The sequence below is a fragment of the Lytechinus pictus genome, chromosome 6 (assembly GCF_037042905.1).
Source record: "Lytechinus pictus isolate F3 Inbred chromosome 6, Lp3.0, whole genome shotgun sequence".
In the NCBI taxonomy this organism is placed as follows: Eukaryota; Metazoa; Echinodermata; class Echinoidea; order Temnopleuroida; family Toxopneustidae; genus Lytechinus; species Lytechinus pictus.
In genome coordinates, this window is record NC_087250.1 from 12,190,742 (window position 1) to 12,212,559 (window position 21,818).

General features: G+C 36.7%; 1 protein-coding gene across 1 annotated transcript in view; it reads right to left on the reverse strand.

Moving 5' to 3' along the window:
- LOC129263809 (metal cation symporter ZIP14-like) overlaps window positions 1–8,765 on the reverse strand; it is a 28,101-nt gene extending 19,336 nt beyond the window's left edge. The window contains exons 1-2 of the mRNA XM_054901720.2: window positions 8,301–8,765; window positions 7,422–7,627 (exon numbers count right to left, since the gene is read on the reverse strand). Of these exons, the coding sequence (XP_054757695.2) occupies window positions 7,422–7,461 (40 nt within the window). The 5' untranslated portion in view covers window positions 7,462–7,627; window positions 8,301–8,765. The remainder of the gene's footprint in view (window positions 1–7,421; window positions 7,628–8,300) is intronic.
- Between the last annotated feature and the right edge of the window lie 13,053 nt (window positions 8,766–21,818).

A 21,818-nucleotide genomic window follows, 5' to 3' on the forward strand; every position in this document is an offset into this window, starting at 1 on the left:
GCTGAAACATCAATAGCATACATGTAATATGATTTGGGTACTCTATTTAAAGGTCAAGTCCACCCAAGAAAAATGTTGATTTGGATAATTAGAGAAAAATAAAACTAGCATAATGCTGAAAACTTCATCCAAATCGGATGTAAAAAAAGAAAGTTATGAAATTTAAAGTTTCACTTATTTTTTTACAAGACAGTTATATGAACTACTCAGTGACATGCAAATGAGACAGTGGATGATGTCACTCACTCACAATTTCTTTTGTTTTTTATTGTTTAAATTATACAATATTCCATTTTTACAGAATTGACAATTAGGACAAACTTGACTGAACCATATCAAACAATGCTTATTCCACATGTTCAGGGTGGAATTCATGTTTGTTTCACTTGACAATGAGGAGAAAATTATTATGTCATATAATGAAATACAAAAGAAATAGTAAGTGGATGACTTCATCAGTCTCCTCATTTGCATACCAACCAGGATGTGCATGTAACTGTGAAATTAAACGAAACTTCAAGATATCATAACTTTCTTATTTCACATCCGATTTTGATGAAATTTTCAGTGTTATGCTTGTTGGATTTTTTCTCATTTTATTCAAATCAACTTTTTTTTAGGGTGGACTTGTCCTTTAAGCACCTACATGTACATGAAAAAAGAAAATATAAGGACCATTAGAAAAGTTTTTATGTGCATACTGTATGTTCCGGTATAGTAATAAAGATAACACCTCAGTAATGTGACAGTAAAGACCTACAAGTATGCGACGAAAGGAATAATGAGTATTATTAGAAAAGTTTTTATGGGCATTTATTCTACATGTAGCACAGGTAGTAATAATGATAACACCTTGGTAATGTGATGGTAGGGCTTAAATTGTAATAGAGGTAAATGTAGCATGATCACATGTACTGAAAGATACACGAGGAGTTTGAAGATAAATACATGAATAGGGTATGAAATTATTTTTGCTTTTTAGGGGTTATCGTTTTCTCCACATATATCAGGGTGATTGCAGAATTTGGGGGGCTATTTCTTCCATTTTAAGGGCTTCTTTTTTATGCGTAACAAGCAGTTATGAAGTGAAAGCAAATATCATTATTCTGCCACAGTCATTTTTTGTTGTTGACATATATGTAGAATATTAATTATCTGAATAATCTTGAATATAGTTTGTGACAGATCTTAGGGCGACTCTAGAAAGAATGGTGGCCCCAAAGCTTGCATTTTGTGGGGATTTTAAGGGCAATCTGGGCTATCGCCCTTATGTATTTCCCACCCTGCTTGGTGTTAAGAATACCTTTCAGTGTTGGTGTTGTTGAAATAAAAATGTGTTTTCAATGCGTATTATTGTTCAAATAACACTAAACTCTGGTGTAGAATGCTTGGTGTGCTGTTTTGAGGTTTACACAATCTTCGACTGACTTGAACAAAACAACACCACCTCTGCCCTGTATGTAGCTCAAGCACTGAGTAATTACATATTTTTAAAGCTTCCCTTATTTGCACACGCACAGGTAAAATTTGTACTTTATCCAAATCATGAAAGAGCAGGAAATAATTTTCCTGGTATCGCATCGCAATTTGCTCCACATTTTTGAAAGACTGCTATGTATTAATAAGTCTTTTGTATAGCATATTTTTACATAGGACTGTACACTAATGGTTGAGAGCTTTTCTCTTATGACCAAAAATGCTATTCAAATTTGTAAAGCAAAATTATTCCCTAAAGAGTCAATGAGTGATTTCAAGTTCAGTGTTGACCTTTTGGTGTTGGTGTTAGGTCATTTTTGACACAAGTATAACACCAAACATGAAATGAAGGTGGTCCTAAAAAGGTCACTCACTAGTTTTTGATGTGTCAAAAAACTGTCAATAATGTGATCTGGATCAGTTTTACAAACTCAGAATAGGTTTTGGAGCAAGGGGAAGCAATCCAAATTGTGCTTCCAACACCGATTTGTTTTGTCCTTTATGACATAGGCCTATGGATTTCGCCTCATCCTAATGTGAATTAAGGTTCGATTAAAACTTATCTCCTAGTGTTGTGTTGAGTAAACGCAATAACGTTACCCTTTAATAATTAAAACTGTAATAGTTGTAATAATTGCAAATAAGTAATGACCATTTTATAGGCTTAGATCCTTTTTACGTTGAAGTTCACAGTTCATATATTCATTGATGTTTTGTGATATATCTATAATTCGTGGACCCGGCCGCAGAGGATACTGTCTGTTGCTGTGCCGAGTTTGTAAGTCGATGTGCCGAGTATTATTGCCAAAATACCCCTGTGGTAGTGGATGGTTCTCCTTGGTCATGTTATTGTGATTATGGGATAATTTAGGTATACTTATGATTAACTTACAGGATTCTGTTATCGTGGCTGTTATCCTTGCTATTTTTACATTTTCGTAACGACCATTTTATTTATAAATTTAAATTCATTAATATTGACATTCTAAGTTAAGATGAAGTGACATCAAGTAGACCTATGTTATTCTATTATAATTGATCTTAAACCTTTTTGTTCATGCTCACTCTCTTATCCGCTTCTGTTTTATGTAAGCACCCACTGGATAGGGTCAAATGGTCTTTATTGACTATGTACAGTAATTCAGTTAACTTTATTTGACCCTGGCAGTCCAGTGGGTGCTCAATATATACTCTGTTATGTTTATTATGTGTTGTACTACACTGTACCAATTTCTTATACTTTTCAATGCCGAAATAAATAATAATAATAATAACAAATTCTGAAAATCAATAACTTTCTTTATATTGTTTGTTTGAAAACTTTCACCGATATGATTTTCCTTTTTCCTCTATAAAAACAACTTTTTATTCAAGTTTAATTTCCCCTTAAACACAAATCAAGAGCATATAACTTTTGATAGAGCCTTGAATCTGCATTCCATTAAGTTTTTTACATACCTGTACCTTAACATTAATACCATTGACTAATTTCAATTATAGGGGTAACAATTTACTACCAGCAGAAAATGAAAAATGAATAAATAAATACATTCCAGTTCAGTAAAGCTGATTAAAAAGTTTTGTGTGACATTGTCAACTTTTTAAAACAAATTATCATTTCATCTTGCACAATCTTTGTAATTTGAATCATTCAAAATAATACATTTAAATTATTAAAGCGCATGAAAGATGAAATCAGGGGTGTGAGTGGGCACAAATAAAAAGATCTGAAAAAAGCTAAAGAGTGTTGAAAAAAAGCTGAAATAGAAAGAGCTCCCACATTTTTTGCACAGACTCAGAGGAAAACTAAAATGAACTGAAAGTAAGCTGAAAATCAAAACCCCAAAATATATGAAATCAGCTATTTAAAGGGGAAGTTCACCCTGAAGAAAACTTTGTTGAAAAAGTAGCAGAAAAAATAGTAAAAAATATAGGCAAAGGTTTGAGGAAAATCCGTTAAAGAATAAGAAAGTTATTAGAATTCAAAGTTTTGGATTTGTGACGTCATAAACGAGCAGCTGCCCCATGTGTTATGTATTTAAAATGCATGAATTTCAAATTTTGTATGGTTCCTGATGACTTAATTTTGTTTTCTATTCATGATCGGGTGAAAAATGAATTGATTTGTCTATTGATATACAAAAGGTACAGTGAAAACCATTTTCAATTTTCTGAGAAAATGACATTTCATTGATTATTTACCATTCGCTATGTAGGAATGCTGCTCGCATATGACGTCACAAATCAAATAATTGAAATTCTAATAACTTTTTATTTGATGAATTTTTCTCAAACCTTCGGCAATATTTTTTATCATTTTTCTGCTATTTTTACAATAAACTTTATGTCAGGGTGAACTTCCCCTTTAAAAGCTGAACTCTCTCACCCCTGTATTGATTGTGGGGATTTTTCTGGAGATGTGGTGAACTATTAAGGGCATTCTACTTTGAACATCAGGTGCTCTAAAATAAATCAAAGCTACAACTACATGTATAAAAATAACATTTTTTTTTTAAATCAAAGCAATGGTGCATTTCATTTATTTAACATTCATTAACACATTTTATTTGCATAGAATGACACAATTAAAAATAAAAGTCTATAAAAGATAGACAAGTTAATAACCAATCTTCAATTGAAAAGCCATAGATCTGTGACAATATTTTTTTCTAAACCTGGTAGCTGTACATTTTGAAGTTTACCTGGTGCTTTGAATAAACTGGAAATGGCCTTGATTTTATTAAATCATTTTTTAAAGGCTGAATCTATTTACATGTACTTGTAATTAAATCAATCAAAGTGAAAAGATGAGGGTTATTTACTAATCAATCATGAATGCCATCAGTATAGACTTGAATAGATCAAATTTATTCAAGTCTATTTCTGTCCCCTTTTTTCCCTGATGGTACAATGGTAGTCTGTAACCCAGTAAGATAAATCTAAGTTTTAATTTTTTTTTTTTTTTGTGACTGCAGGGTGTTGAAATTTATAATGTACATGATGTGTGTGAACAGTCAGACGGCAGGTCCTAAGAAAGTGGCTTCTTTCATCCAAGTGATATTCATGACTTGAGATGTTTTGCATATTTAATGAGCTTGATGCAGACCAAAACATCTCTTTTCATTCGGTCATTGCTGCTCTAATTGTGCATCGAATTTCATGAATTTGGTATCATTGTAAAGAAGATGAATCATTCTTTCAGGTCATGTGTTTGAATTTATTCAAAGATTTTGTAATGTAGGTTAAAATTTTGATCTAAAATATGCTACAAAATAATTATTTTCACCTGACAAAAGCTGCTATTTTCACACTTTATTTTTGTTTGAGCCCAAATGATTTTTAGATCATGATAAAGCTGAATATGTATGCTTTAAAATGATATAGGTTTCAAAATAAGAATTGGTTTAATCGGGTCAAGATCACACTTTTAATTTGCCAAGTACATAAAGCAGCTTGAAAACAAGAATACTGCACTCTGATCGGTCAAAGAGACCACACATTGGCAAATTCCAACGGTTCCAGTGCCTGGGTTCATGGGAAGGTCACACTTCCCATGTGGTAATATCCTCAAATACCCCGCGCCTGTTGTTATGTGAACCTTATCCAGCCAATCAGAACTCTGGATTTCATGCAAGTACAACATTTCAGAAATCTCGTCTTGTACCTTGGTGGGAAAAGTGTGATCTTGACCCGATTAAAAGGTGCCGCATATCAGGAGTGGCATTGTGAGAAAGTACAGAAGTTCAGCTTTATGTTGATATAGATATCATTGAGGCTCAAAATAAAAAGTTTTGCACAATTTGCAAAAGGAAACAGAGGAAGAAAATTCAGTTTTGAGGCACATTTTCAGGCCAGAAATTTACTTATTTAACAAAATATTGTATACAAAATAAATGACCAATATGAAAGAGTAACATTTACTCTATCCGATGGTGCAATAATATTTCATTTAACTTGAGGTTAAAACAGGTAAATTCTTAGAGAAAGAAAATCTCACGAATCACGAGCAAGGAGGAGGATTCAGCCACGAGATGATTTGGATGAATCTGGCCTTTTTGCTCATTAGCATAGGGACCTGCGGTCTGACTGTGAAATGTGTCATGGATCTTGAATATCAAGCTTAGATTTTCTGACATATCAGCAGACAATGGCTCGATATCTCTGTTGTGTTTAATTTTCAACATTATTCATAATCATATCCAAACTATTCCAAATTAATAATTTCCTGGCCTCTTTTCAAACCCCCTTGTGTTTGTGAAATTTCCTTGAGAAATTACGTAAAGCCATTGTTAGCTGCCAAGTAAGGAATCGTAAATGACTCCGTATTGAAATATCCGCTAACATATGTACAACTTAATGGCCCGTATTCTGAACTCGGGTTTAAGTTTAACTTAAACTCAGGTTTAAAGTTGTGGTTTAAGTATGGATAGCCAATCGTTACAAAAATCACTAACAATAGAGATATCATATTTCAGCTCATTTGGCTCTCAAATCATTCATAAAATTTGTCTAGGAAGTAAAATAGATGATTGTCTTCACCATTGAAGAATCAGGAAAGAGCACAGTAAATATAAGAAGCATGTGTTAACAACTTGAATTTTTTTTTTTCGTTTGGCTTCCCATAATTTTAGCACAGAGTTAGACCATGGTCTAAGTTAAACCTGACTTCAGAATACAAGCCAATGTATCTGGCAAAGAGAATTTAATCAACTAAATTCTTGAGCATGCAATGATCCTTTTTTAAGCAAAAGAGTTGTCATACTTAACTAAATTTATGAAATGGATATTATTCATGTTTTGCTACATGTATATACAAAATATCACTGAAAAACCCTGCAAATCACAATGTGCTATTTGCCAAATTGATCGCCTCATTTCAGGCAAGATTTGACGGAGTGATTTTTCACAATAAAATGGCACAACTTACTTCATTTCTAAACTTTGGTAATAATAATTACAAATTTTTCACTAGTCGTTGACTCATGCAATTGATATTTTCAAGCAGGTTGAAAAATGACCTGCCACCCCGAAACCAATACAAAAGCTTTGATATATCTTTAGACTTGTGGCAACAGCGGCATAACTGGGCACTGCCGGGGAAGCGTTCTGCAGTATTGCGGTCGTCACCCAAAATGCCCCTATAAGAGCCCTGGAAATTCCCAAATGATCCAAAACATGAATTGAAATACAAATTATTGAAACAAGATATTGATGATGAACTCAGAAAGTAGACCTGGGGTGTGTTTCACAAAGATTTAAGTATGACTTTACTTAGATTCATACTTAAATGCCAAACGTGCAGTCTTATTGATCAATATGCAGTAGTGCTCATCCTATGTGCTGATGTCTTTAATACCAAGGACAACAAGGCATTTAAGTACGGCTCTAATATGCTTTTCACACTGCATTTTCTTAACCCCATACTATCCTTAACCCCGGACTATCCTTAACCCCATACTATCTGCTTAGCCGGGGTTAACGCCTTAACCCCGGACTATCCCACAGCTCATGAATATTGATGATTTTACCATATAGAGCGTGATTAACGTGCAATTTCGACTTCTGTGATTGGTTATTGCTTAGCCCCACTTTTCCTTAGCCCGGTTTCGTTTCACACTGCATCTCTTAGCACCGCAATTGTGGTGCTACATGTAGCACCACAATAAGCCGGCTAACCCTGCTTTTTTGCGGGGCCAGATAGTACCGTACTATTTACCGTGCTAGCCCACTTTGCTAAAACGTAGTGTGAAAACGAAGTGGGCTAAGCTTAACCCCGGGAAATTGGTGGGGCTAAGGCCCCCCCCCCCCTTAGCCCCACCAATTTCCCGGGGTTAAGGAGTAGTAGTGAAAAAGTAGTGTGAAAAGCATATAAGTCATACTAGAATCGTTGTGATTTTTTTTTTTTGGGGGGGGAGGGGTTAATTCATTTACTACCCCAGACTCACCTGGTAATGAAGTTGCTGTTGAATTAGCTTGATCAATCATGATTACAGTTGCCTCTAGTCCTTTCCCTCTCAGAAAAAAAAAAAAGAATCTCACGTAGACCCCGGCTCAGGTCTGGATAGTGTATGAGGAAAAAAGATAGTACAGCGGACTTGCGGCTACAGCCTACAGGTAGAGTGGCAGTCTGGCAGACGCTAATGTGATGGTGCTGTTAAAAAAAAAGAGACAATTTTGATAATAATGTTTTGGGTCTAATTACATTTTTATAGCGCTTAAGAGTGCAACGTGCATTACAATTACATTAAGAGAAAATACTTACAGTGAAACAAAACAAATGCAAAAAAGTACTTGCAAGAAATGACTAAAGTCAAAGATTAAAAATTTTAATCTTCATTTGCATAAAACATGTAGGCCTAGATCTATATTTAAAACGTACATTATCGTCAATACAGCAAGTGAAAGAAATCAATTCTCCTAACAATCAACCATGAATGATCAAATCATGAATAAGAAATCGGTAGTGAAACCATACAAAATAAAAGGAGACAACTTGAGTCTACTCTATATCTTCATGATCTTGAAAGCAATCTACAGCCAGCCCACAGGATCACGTAAAGAAGCAATTTGTGTCCATGCCAGACTCTTCAACTACATCACTGCCTAGTAGTAGTACATGTAAAGTAACATGGTAGATCAAAGACAAAGTCTTTATTGACTTGATATCTAATAGTAATACAGATGGAGTTGAGAAAATGAATGTTGATCATGCGATCACTCAACTTGAGTGATCGCATGATCAACATTCATTTCAAGTGCAAAATTCTAGACAATCTTTTCTACTGCAAGTGCATGAACTGAAGGCAGACATGATACCGCCTTACCGGTACTAGTACTATTTAGCTGAATGATTCACCGCCAGGCCTGTCGGCGTAGTTTGATGATTCGTTCGGCTCAACTTGTCTTAGTCTCGGCTGAGCTCTGCTGGAGTTGGAAAGCAAATGAAAGCAACACGGGTACACCGCTGACACGTCACTGCCCCGCCGCTAATCCCGGCACAAAACCGCAGCAACAGACCGTGAAGAAGAAGAAAAAAAAGGAGGGCCGATGCATGCGACGTGGCACTTCAACTTGAAGTTTGTGTTTACCAATACATGAATACCCACAAAAGATTAGCGAACTGGGCAAATGACTCTCCGCATTGGCATCACCAAGAGTCAAGACCATGTTAAGATAAATAAGATCACGGTAAATACTGACGTAGGCCTGGCCCTTCTGAGCTGAGGTAATTTATAATTATGCAGATTACCGGCTTCATTTGCACATGCCCTACGCACGTTTGTATACACACATTGCGTCATTGACTGAATTAAGAAGCAACTTAAGTTATGAACACCCATTTCGGGTATTTGAATTGCCAAACTAAGCACCACGTCTATTGGTTAAGATTTTTTACTTAAAAAATATTTTTAAAAAAATTTAAAAAGCAAATTTAGCCCTCAAATTATTTTTTCCGTTTGTTTTTTAATTTTTTAGTACATCATTATTTTTGTAATTAATAGTTAAATGGTTAAATGTGATTTTATTTTTATTTTTTATTTTTGTTTTACATTCCCCGAAAATCGGCAATACGGAATTTCTGCTCAATTTCAGTCCTGATCTGAGGTACGAAAGTGCTATCGACAATAAAGTCGATGATGACGTTATGGGTTTATGTCAACATGCCATGACTAGAAACTTATCTCTCCAAGTAAGTCGACAAAAAGTTGTATGTCGACATGGCGAGAAACAGTGGCCAAGTCGATTTGAAAAAAAAGTTGATGTGGCGAGATACGTTATCATAGCCAAGTCGACAAACAAAAAGTTTTAAGCTAGTCCACATTTGGCGATTCGTTGAATCCTCTCGCCATATATGCAAGTTGACTCAAAATAGCTCAAAAGTCTGCATGGGGCCACTTTTTTCCAAAACCATGTACAAAAACTTAAAAATGACCAAACGATTGTAATTTTTTTATATAGTCAGCCCCCCCCCCCCCCACACTTTGAAAACCGTTCCGCGGCCCCTGAAAGTTGCATGCCAACCATTGTCTGCATGGTAGCCTAACAACAGAAGAGATGAAGTGGCAGCTATATCCGAGATACTACCCTTACAAATCACATATAGGCTAAAAGAGATTAAATACCAGCTAGTGCATGGGGGCACCAGGATTTTTAAGGTCATGGGGCCGGGGGTGGGGCGGCGTATGTCATCTCCTCTTCTCTTTCTATATTTGATTCCTCGGAATATCATTCAACTTCGGAGCTTAATTTGGCGAAGAATTGAGGGGGTATACTGGGAGCCCGTCAGTCGTCAGATCTGTCTTCATAATTAGTAGGCCTACGGATTTATTTTTTGTTCCAGAATAAGCCGGTTGAGATCGAGGTACCCTTTTCTGGTCAGATATGGAATTCCAGATATATATCCTATCCTATCCACCGGTAGTTTACATTCTACCCTCGAATTTCATCTTTGTGTTTTATTGATCAGTGTGACAGTTAATGACACTCGTGAGTCGAGACGGGCCGCGGAACGGTTTTCAAGGGGGGGGGGGGGCCGGGGGCTGACTATGCAAAAATCACAATCTTCCGCGGCCCCTGCGACATAGAAAATGGACAATGTTTTAGGCGCGTGAATCCTGAGGTTCCATGAGCCAATTACAACAGGAAGGCTAAAGATATTCGTTTGATCCTAATTAACCCATTCAAAAAGAAAATTCAATTTGATACAGCTGATTAATGACAAAAGTGAATGAATATAATTGAAAATCTAACACTGATTCTAGAAATAGTAACTATTGAACTTCCTTTGCCCGAATTGGGAAGATATAAAGTGACTATTTTTTGACTGGCGGAAGAATTGGGGCTATTTTACTGTTTCAGTTGATAAATTTGATCCCATTATAGTTATCTTCATAAACTTAACTTAAACTTAACTTAAACTTGATATGGAATGTCAGATAAAAAATTCGACCCTCTAATTTCACGTTTATTTTTTATGAATTTTTCAAAAGTGCAATTTTAACACATAAGTCTATGGGGAATGTTTTACGCGCGTGAGACCCTGAAGTACTGTAGCGCCATCTACGATTACAAGTGTGTTGCACACAGTTTTTTTTTTTTTTTTTTTTTTTTTTTTTATACGATCGACGGTCTTGTGGTGTCCTTATTTACTCACAACGAAATAATGATGAAACCATGACACGTACGTAGCGCATGCAAAGACAGCCTACACTATTGATGTTAAGCTAGGGTTATATACACCAAAACCGAATCCTCCCGAACAGGGGCGGATCCAAAATTTTCCAAGGGGGGGGGGCACATTTTTCCGAGGAAAATTTTCGTAAGGAAAAAAAGAAGGTTTTAACCCCTTCCCGGAGAATTTTGACAAGCTATGAAGCAAGCAAGCAAAAAAAAAAGAAAAAAAAAAGGGTCTTTACTTCCAAGCTGGGGGGGGGGGCAGACTTTTGTTATAATGCCATTTCTACATTACAAATTTTAATTTTGCTTCTCAAGGGGGGCCGGTTGTGCCTCCGCCCCTTGGATCCGCAAGTGTACGATTCCGCCCGAATACGGCCTGATTCGGATGGTTTCGGTGGATTCGAATCGGTTCCCGAATCCCACCCGAATTTTCTCGCATTCGCGAAGGGAGAAAATGAGTTTAATCCCGAACGGCCGAATTTTGAATTTATTTTAAATCTATAACAGTTAACTTGAAAATCTCGAAAGATTTAGATTCAAATCTTTTATTCGGATGGTCACTCTTCACAGCCGATCTGGATTTGTTTTAAATCCTTGGAATTTAGAGTGTATTTATAATAATAATAATAATAACATCAAAATTCCTTGAAATCACAAAACAAACACTTCCAAATTACGTTCTTTACAAAAAAGTACAAAAAGACATTTAATATCACATTTTCACAATATATCAGGAATTCTGGTCGAATGGTTGCAATAATGTTTACATAATATAGATAGCCTGCAAGAACTTCATAGCAACAAATATAGCAATCATTTTCCAAAGCAACAAAATAATTCAGATACAAATTAACGGATTGAAATCCAGTATGATAAATAAAGCGTATGGACATGAAAATAAAGGGACCACTAAACATGCCAAAGACAGTTTTTGTATTATGGATTTCCTTTGAAAATGTAAAAAAAAAATATGGGTACTTGATATTATGCATATAGTATTTTTTTTAACGTCTTAAAACCATTTTTGTTTTCTTTTAAGCTGATCAGTTTGGTGTTTCCAAAAGCTGTTTATATAGTCAAAGGTGATTAACTTGAATGACACACCAGAACAGAGTCTTAAACATTTTCTTCATTGCTTCAACTAATAAGATTAAACATAATTTTAGAGTTGTATTAAAAATATTGTTTACAAGCATGGGTGTCGATCACGGGGGGGATGGGGGGGATATATCCCCCCCAATATTTCAAGTGGGGGGGGGGGTGGCCTGTATTATCATCCCCCCCCCCAATAATTTAGGGTAGAAAATTATAATAATGATGATGAAAAAATTAAAAGTTTGATCATGATAATTATAGTGATGATTATGTCATCAATCAGTTTGTTTCCTTCGCAATTTGTGTATATTGTTATTAATTAAAAACATTCTTTTTCAGGACTATTAAACAGATGCGTGGAGGTTCAGGATGAAAAAGAGTGAAATGTTTTTGTATATGATATTTTTAACACATGACATAAAAGGACCCCAACGAAAAACAACTTTTGTTGATAGGGTGTTCCATCCCACCAGTGGTGAAAAAAATAATTTTAATACATCAATTAATTCAAAAGGGTGGACAATAAACGGGAGTAAAAGGGTGGCAAGATAAATCGTCTAAGGAATGACCATATAGCTATTACATACAGTAATAGCTCTATGGAATGACGGTAAGCCCGATGGCGCACGAGAAGCCACATAGTTTGTAATTTGTGCTAGTCTTAATTGGTCCGAATCTGCATGTTATCATCATGCATTAAGAAAAAAGATATTGCCAGTCGGGTTAGATTTAAGAGAGACATTGTATACACAGAGGCGTCGATTCGGGGGGGGGGGCGATCACCCCACCAATGAAAATATTTGGGGGGAACATATCGTTTTGCCACCTCCCAATAATTCCGCATGTGCAACTAAAAAATAAGATTGTAATGCTACACTGAAACCAGCAAGCGAGATTGAGATACCAACTCGATTTTGATTTAAAATCGTGCTCAAAATGTCTGCTTTTCAGATTGGAATATAAAAATTTTCAGCTCGCGCTTCGCGCTTGCATCATTTCTGTACCAAAACCCCATACTTTTCATGATTAAATAGGTGAATAGAATGTCCCGCTTTCAGTTCTATACCTCAAAAGAATTCCCGCTTCGATTTGCAATAATCTTTTGATGGATATATATATCTTGTTCTTTATTAAAAGCGTCCATTAAACTGTCTTTTTTTTCCAGATCGAAATATCAAAATTTTCAGCTGGCGCTTTGCGCTCGCATCTATTGTTCTTCTAGATACCCATCTTAATCATTGGTACCAAAAATGCTTAGAATATCAAGCTTTCACGTCAGAATATAAAGAAATTTTTAGCTCGCTCTCTAGTGAGATTCATGTATTTATGCTCCTCATGAGTTACTACAAACAAACCTAAACAGGTACATTTTTCCTGTTTTCGTGTCATACTAAAAAAATTCAGCTCGCGCTTCGCGCTCGCATTGTTGGTGAGGGTAAGATATGTGTCTATTTCTCATGAGTCATATATATATGTATGCATATATATATATATAATATAGGCCTAGTGTGTGGGTGAGTTTGTTCGTTTTGTATGATCGAGCGCCTTTGGAACGTTGATTCATGATTTCCCCCCCCCCCAATCTGAAAAATGGATCGACGCCCCTGTGTATACACCATGCTCAGTAAACAGATCACTATGCACATGGTCCAGACAATTTTTGTCATTTTTTTCTTTCGTATGAGTTTAGAATAGGCTTACTTGTAACACAAATTGAATTTTCAAAAAAAATTATATAAGTACAGTACACTACAACAATGAAGGAGTTTCCAAGAACACCATGCATATCAATTACTCCAAAATGTCCTAACTTGTGATTTTAGTGGGGGTAATGTTGAAAGATCCCCATCCACAAGAACTTTTGTGTGAATCATCCCCCCAACCAAGAATACCGATCGACACCCATGTTTACAAGCATTCTGAATGCAAACTATCTTTCTTAAGTTTCTGTTGACCCAATGTAACCAGCCACCCCCAAACCACCAATAAGTCGCCAAGGAAGGTTCTCTGTGATAGCCAAAAATAGTAAGTTGGTCTTCAAAAAGCCACAATTAAAAAAATAGCTTATCCGAAGGATTATTTTCTCCTTTATGCTGTAAAATTCCAAATTGTAAAGTTGATAAGAAAACAAGATACAAGTGTTTTTTTTTACACAAGTTTTTTTCTGGACTGCTTGGAAGTTTGGTTGAAATTGCAAAGTGTGCTCATGTTTGCAGGTTTAGTCACACGAAGTCGATACACACTAAGAAATCCCGGTGCAAATGGGGTGTACATGCGTACACCCCTTAAAGGGGAATCCAACCCAAATAAAAACTTGTTTTTATAAGAAAAAGAAAAATCATACAAGTTGATAGGTGAAAGTTTGAACAATATTGGACGATCAACAACAAGAAAGTTATGATTTTTTTAAAGTTGTAAATATTGGTAATCACTATACTCATGGAGACTTCAAATTGGCCGCATATGGGATGTAATAGTGATGTAAGGCAAGGACTGCTCTTCCATGTACTCCAATACATATTATGGCTAAAATGTCATATTTCCCAAAAGTTTTACTTCAAATTATATTTTTCTTTCATCATGAGGACATAAAACAATATACTACCTGGGTTATATTTAGATTACTGCCCCAGGGGAATGGGTACTTAGGAGAAAACCACAAATCCCTGATAATAGATTACATGGCCTATGGGAAAGTTGTCCTTGCCCCTTGCCATAATTTACTTACGCAGTTGCCAATTTGAAATGTACATACTATTAGTGATCTCAATTTTATAACAGCTATAACTTTGTTATTGCTTGTCCGATTTCTTTCAAACTTTCACCATTCCGTTTAATTTATTTTTCTCCTTTCCAACAAAACATTTTATGGCCAAGGCTGGATTCCCCGTTAATACCATCGAGGTGCAAGTTAGCTCTTATGCAAGAGTACGTGTCTGTTGTACACCCTTGTACTCTTTTCGTGCGCCCCACCAGTCTCGCTGATAGACGTATGCCATGGTATAGATAAATTTGATTTGTGATCGAAGATTACCCGAAAAAACGAAGCACCAACGCCACACTTTACCTAAGTGAAATGGTTTGTTATATATGTAATATTTATGTGATGATAATTGTTTAAAAAACACATTTGATTACATATACATTTGGAGAAACAGTAAATAGAGCTACTTGAATCACAACCATCAGCACAAGTAAAAAAGGAATCGGATCATGTCGCTAGAGACCTCATCTGGTTTCAGCGCTTCCTGCTGGCCTAGCGGGAAGAATATTGACTACAGATAAAACGAGGTGAGATCGAGTCCCAACTAAAGTAACTAAAAAAAACGATACAGAAAGTGAATGGACCGGAAGTCTCGACAATATTTTATGTTATTTTAGGTTGGGTTCATTATGCACCCTAAGGGGTAGACGTGTACACCCTCTAAGGTGCAGATGGACACCCCAAATAGGGGTGCACACTGTACACCACTATTTGGGGTGTATACGTGTGCACCGCTAGGGGTACTCGTATAGGGACAAGCCTGTGCACCCCTAGGGGTGTAAAATTGAACCCGAATTTCTTAGTGAGTATGATTAGATGAATTGTCAATGAATTCAACCTTTTATTCGACAAAATATAAAGACGAAGTGGGCTCCGCTGCATAAAAATTACTAAATATGGTAACTTTAATGGAATCTTTGATTTTGATTGGCTGATGGGCGCTGTACCATGGTGATTGGTGAAATTACCATATAAGGAACAAAGTCCATCTAGGTTTATGCTTATTAGAGGTTGACTGGTTTCTTAATTAATAAGGCCGGGAACATCAACAAGAACACAGCAATATCCACACCAGCTAGAAGTTTGAAAGTAGCGTCATACGAAGCAAAATGTTGAGCAACAACACCTACGGAAAAAATAGAAACAAAAAAGCATTACATAATTACGTACTAACCGTAGAATAAGAGGGCATACCTCCTGGAAAAACACAGCGACGTACAGTGTGTGTTTGTGTGTATTTGAGTTTTGTCAGACGTGTATCAATAATATATGATTATTTACGTCTGGGACCGACCTTTAACGTCACCATCCGAAAGACGTGACCTCGAACCTCTGCATCAATTTGTAACTTCCCCACAGCTTGGAAAACAGGCGCACGCCACAACGCCTAGTGTGTTCACATAGTGGACTTATATTGTTAAAATGCGCGAATTTAACAGTGTGAAGACAATTCTACACTGTGTGAACATCTCCACAGTGTGTTGACATAGTATACTATGTGAACACACTGTGGAGATGCTCAAATTTAACCGTGTGAAGATAACTCAAGACTGTGAATACCTGCAGTGCGGGTATATGCCTATACACTGTTAAAACCCCCCTGATTTTACAGAAAAAAAGAGAAGAAATTGCAGAAAGCAATAACAGAATCATTCTGTAAATTCATAAAACATGAATTTTTCTGCAATTTAACAGAACAGGTCTGTTTAAAAAGGGGAAAAGGGTGTTTTATCTAAGGAAATTTGTAAGGTTCCATACACCAAATACCAATTTCCTGTAATTTTACATGATATAATGTAAGATTACGCCATCTGGTAAGATTACAGATGTTCTCGAGACTCTGCTGCAGGAACTTATTTGATTTTAAGGATAAATTTTCTAACAGTGTATACAGTGCCCTGGAAATAATATTTTTTTTTTACTGGGGGTGTTGATGTAGATTTGACAAGAAAAAAGAACAAGAAAAAAAAGGGGTTCACTACAAAATGAAGGTCATTGTTTCGTAACGAGAAATTTGACAAGCAAAAAAAAAAAGGTTTCTGTAAAAAATTTGGTCATTTTGGTAACAACTTCGGAAAGCATGTTCCATGAAAGCTAAACGATATAAGTGATAGACCCCTAGTAATATTAGTGGTTTTTGACAAGAAAGTAAATTTAGTAGTAGTAGGAGGAGTAGTCGTAGTAATAGTATTGGTAGAAGTAGAAGTAGTAGTAGTAGTAGTAGTAGCAGTTGTAGTAATAATGGTAATGGTATTATCATCATAAGTAGTAGTAGTAGTAGTAGTAGTAGTAGATGAAATAGTAGCAGCAGCAGCAGTCGTAGAAGTAGTAATAGCGATGGTGTGGCTATAGCAATAGTAGTACTGTGTTAGTTGTAGTAGTAGTAGTAGTGGAGTAGTAGTAGTAGTGGAGTAGTAGTAGTAGTAGTAGTAGTAGTAGTAGTAGTAGTAGTAGTAGTAGTAGTAGTAGTAGTAGTAGTAGTGGAGTAGTAGTAGTAGTAGGAGTAGTACTAGTAGTTGTAGTAATAATGGTAATGGTATTACTAATTATTATCAACATAAGTGTATATATATAGTTGTAGTAGTAGTAGTAGTAGTAGTAGAAGTAGTAGTAGTATTAGTATAGTAGTAGTAGTAGTAGTAGTGGTAGCAGTGGAGTAGTAGTAGTAGTATAGTAGTAGTAGGAGAAGCAGTAGTAGTAGAAATAGTAGTAGTAGTAACAAGTAGTATAGTATATCCGATAACAAGCGTATACAGTAGGAAATATTTAAAAACCATTAGGAACTTCAGTTATAAAACATGAAAGTAATCAACACAGAATATAAGTAGAAGATAGATATCAATAATTGTATATGGTCCTATGGCCTATATTCTAAACTCTGTTTTAAATCTAATTTTGGTCTAAATCTGGGCGAAAATTATTGGAAGATAGCAGATTAGCAGATTTGTTTACACTGTATGTGTCCATTATCCCAGTTTTTAAAGGTGAAGTATTTTATTTATCATTTTCTAGACAGTTCTCAACGAACTGAATGATAAATATGATTGTGATTACCTACTAATGTATAAGATTTCCGTGTTGCGTCACGTTTCGCTATTCAGAGTTAATAAACGATAGATTTGGAACATGGTTTAAGTTCAATGGGAGCTCTAGGTAGCCATTGCAGTAGGTATGAACATGGAGCTTTCTACCTCCATGTATGAATGAGGCAATAGCGCATCTGCAGGGTATTTGAAGGTCGAGTTTGAGGATCCATCAATTTAATTTGACGTATGTTTCCTGGGCGATTTGGACTTTTTATAGTCTTGTATTTCAATCTTGAAACCGCCTTCATCCCGTCATCAACAAAAATGTGTTTCAAATGATATCCTTACCTGATAGGTAGCCACCAAGAAAAGTACCCAGACCAAAGAATTGTTCATCAAGCGAACACAACACGTCGAAATTTTCCGGAGAAGCCCGCTTTTTCATCGTAAGTAGCCCCAGGACAGACATTCCAGCAATGGTAAGAGCAGAAAGAAACGCCGTCACAAACATCAAGTAATAGAACCGGAGGAACGCATCGCAAAGAATGGTCAAGGCGTTTAGCAAGGCAGCACCAAGGAACAGGAGGATGGGTTTTGTCAGTCGGCCGGAGAGGGCTCCTGCTATGATTCTCCCTAGAAAGTTCCCCAACGCGGCGAACAGTGTCATCAAAATTGTAGCATGGATAGAGTAGCCCCTCTGGATCACAAGAGGCACAAGGAACCCGTGCCAGCCACAGGAGAGGAGGCCGACAAGCAGTGAATCCACAAGCATGGCAACCATCACGGGGTCCCTGTAAAAATCGCTCTGGTGAATACGGTGGTTCATCCTCTCAAGGAATGACCTTGATTCGGAGTTTTGTTCATGAGACTGACATGGGATAAGGCCCATCGATGAACCCGATGGACAGTTGTTGTCATCGTCATCATCGACATCATCATCATCATCATCATCCTCATCATCATCAACACAATCATAACAATCAGGCATTTTCCTCGTAGGTCTATGGTTACTACAGCGAGTTTCTTCTGGGTACAACGGTGCTTCTTCATTCCCATCTTCTGATGCTGGACTGCCGCTGCAACGGCTGAAGAATCTATCCTCGGAGGGTCCACTGGGCTGATTGTTTGTTCGATGGCTCGTCGCCGGTGCCTCCCTGGATGAAGTCTCTATGGCCATGGCGCAGGGAACCAGGTTGGCCATGAGAACCCCAAGAAGGAGTAGACCGCCTCTCCAACCGTAGCTCTCACTGAAGACCTCGGCAAGAAACGGAAGTAGAACCATACCTAGTCCAAAACCGCTCAATCCCACGCCGTATAATATGTTGAAGTTCTGCTCGCTAGCAACATGGCTTAAGGCAACTGTAGAGCATATCCCAACCATGCAATGGCCAATACCTATTGATGATAACGATAAGAATAACATAAACTTAATAGTATGCTTTTTTGTGCCCAAATTACAACCTCTTATGCTCAGAATCTCAAGTGTTATTGTAAATTCTGTTGGAGAGTCCGTTGTCGTGTGAAAATGATTGATAACAGCATCACAACAACTGATGTCAGTTATAACTATTGTTAAATAATGGGGTGGGGGTGTGATATGTCTACCTCTGAATGGATTTCTTGAAAGCACCGGGGCTTCATCTTTAGAAAATATCACAGACAAAGACAGACGGCGTAGATAATGGGAGAGGGTGTGTGTGTGTGGGGGGGGGGGGGCATTCCCAATTTTTCCGAGTTGGAGAAACTGTGTAAAGTCGCTTACCAGAAATCGATAGATAGACGGCGATAAGAGCATTATTTGTGGCTAAAGCTGTGAGGATGACACCGAGAGATATCAGACACGATCCCAAGATCAAGATCCATCGACGAATCGATTTCACCCGATAGAGGGCGACGATCAAAGGAGCTAGAAAATACATATAAGAAAAAAAAAGTGTATACAGACTGAAAGAGTTGAAACTGTGGTAGCCGAAAAAACCGCACTCCAGATTTGCTTTATAGTTTAGTGCAACATGATTGATTTGAATTCAATTCTTCAATTCATATCCATTCAAACGTGATATAAAGTAATCAATGCAATATAAATCCCAAACAAATTAATGGATCGGCATTTTGGAGAAAAAGTAGTATAAAATAGAGTATATGCAAATGAGGACCGGGATCCGGCACTAAAAAAATAAGTATGGACCTTTGCGGATTTCAAGGATTTGAAATTAGTCTAGATCGGCTGTTAGTAGTGACCAACCGAACACTGCATACAGACTTTAAACCTTGTGGATTTGAATTCAAATCTAATAGATTTGAACTTAAATCTTTTAAGATTAAGATGTTAAACCATAGGATTGAGAAATAAATCTTATTTTCGGCTGATCATTATTCACAGTCGATCTGAATTTATTCTAAATTTTTGAAAGTTGGCGGGTTTTCTGAGGCACGGTGCAGCTGGGGTCAATCTCGATTTTTTTTCTCGTATATTTTTTTCTCCCTCTCTCAAAAGCTTACAACAAAGAGACAAATAAAACATCAAGGAACCATTCGTTGCATCCACGTTTTTTTAAGGGGGCAGGAAGATTTTATTACTTTTGAATAATTTAGCCTTCAGAAACTTGAAGCCCTCTATGAATGACCCTAAAATTTTAATATTGCTGGTAATGTATATGGAACTTCATCCAAACACTTTATCTACGTCATAGTTCTAATTTAAATCAGATTTGATTTAAGATGTAAAAGTCTCACTCGATGTGAATGAGCTCAATGTCTGATAACTTGAAGTACACTCTTAAAGTAGTTGGGCAAAACATGCCCAACTTTTAAACAACCCTGGATAATAATTGCCCAGAATAGTATTTTTTTTTACCAACATACATTACCCAAAACAGTGGACAGTATGGCGCCCAACATTTTAAGTGTACAATCACTTAATTTTGTTCTTGATTTCATGTTTTTTAAAGCGATGGTCCAGGCGGGATATATTAATATCTCAATAAATAGAGTTATATTCACAAAGCAAATTGCTGTAAATTTGATCAAAATCGGATAACAAATAACGAAGTTATTGAATTTTAAAGATTTGCATTATTCAGATGAAACAGTTCTAGGCATGTCCTTATGAATATTCATTAGGTAGGATGATGATGTCATATCCCCGCTTGTTATTTTGTATTTTATCATATGAAATTAGATTTATTCAACATTTTTTATCAAGAGCTACAACAATTGGATTGGCAACTGATTAAGTGCATTAGTTATTCATTGCAGCAACCTATTTCATCATAATGGAGACACATCATTTACACATGTATGAAAAATGAAACATTTATGATTTCATGCAATAATATGAAAAAAATGAAAATGAATATCCATATTTTATTGTTCGAAATAGACAAGAAATGAAATACTCCGTAAATTTGCTTTGCCCAATTGATCACGGGCCCGGCAGCCGCTGTGCAGCGCCAGATCGACGAGGCTCTATCCCTAATTGTTGAACGCCAAACAGGGTAGCAGCAACTGTCCGACGCGGTCGGGGATTGGACTCCCGACTTCCCTGTTGTGAGACGGACGCTCTGGCCAACTGAGCCAACACACCAGGGGAGCGTTTCATGAAAGGGCTTGTCGGACGTTTCATCCGACAAGTACTGTTTTATCCGACAGTTACTATGGTAACAGTGACCCTCAGCCAATCATTATCAAGGAAAGTTGTCAGATCTGACAACTTGTCGGACGAAAATGTTGATGAAACGCCCCCCAGTTGTGATGAAAAAAGAAAGTGGAGATGTGACATTATCAGTCCACCTAATGAATATTCATGACGATGTGCATATAACTGTTTTCACAAAATATTGATCAACTTTAACATTCAATAACTTCGTTATTCGTTATCAGACTTTGATGATAATTTCCGAATTTTACTCTATTTATGTAGATATAAATATTTTCAGCCCGGACCTTTAAGGGTTAATAAAACTTTACCAGGAAACTTTCCGAACGCAATGAAGAGTCCGAGGGCGACTCCTATATCTGTCGAGGACGTTCCTATGCTCTCTGAGATGTCTTTGAGGTAAATCCCGATGGCCTGGATGGTTCCAACTCGAAAACATGCCGTCAGAAACAGCAGAAACACGACAGGGAAACTCCGGGGAACCCCAACCCCACGACTCCGATTTGATGTCCGCTCCATAAACCGAGTCCTCTTGTAAAGTCAATATATGGCCGGAAGGCTTCGAAATCTGAGGAACATTGCATGAAATGTGAAAGCATCAGTAGATCATGTAGATTGCCAT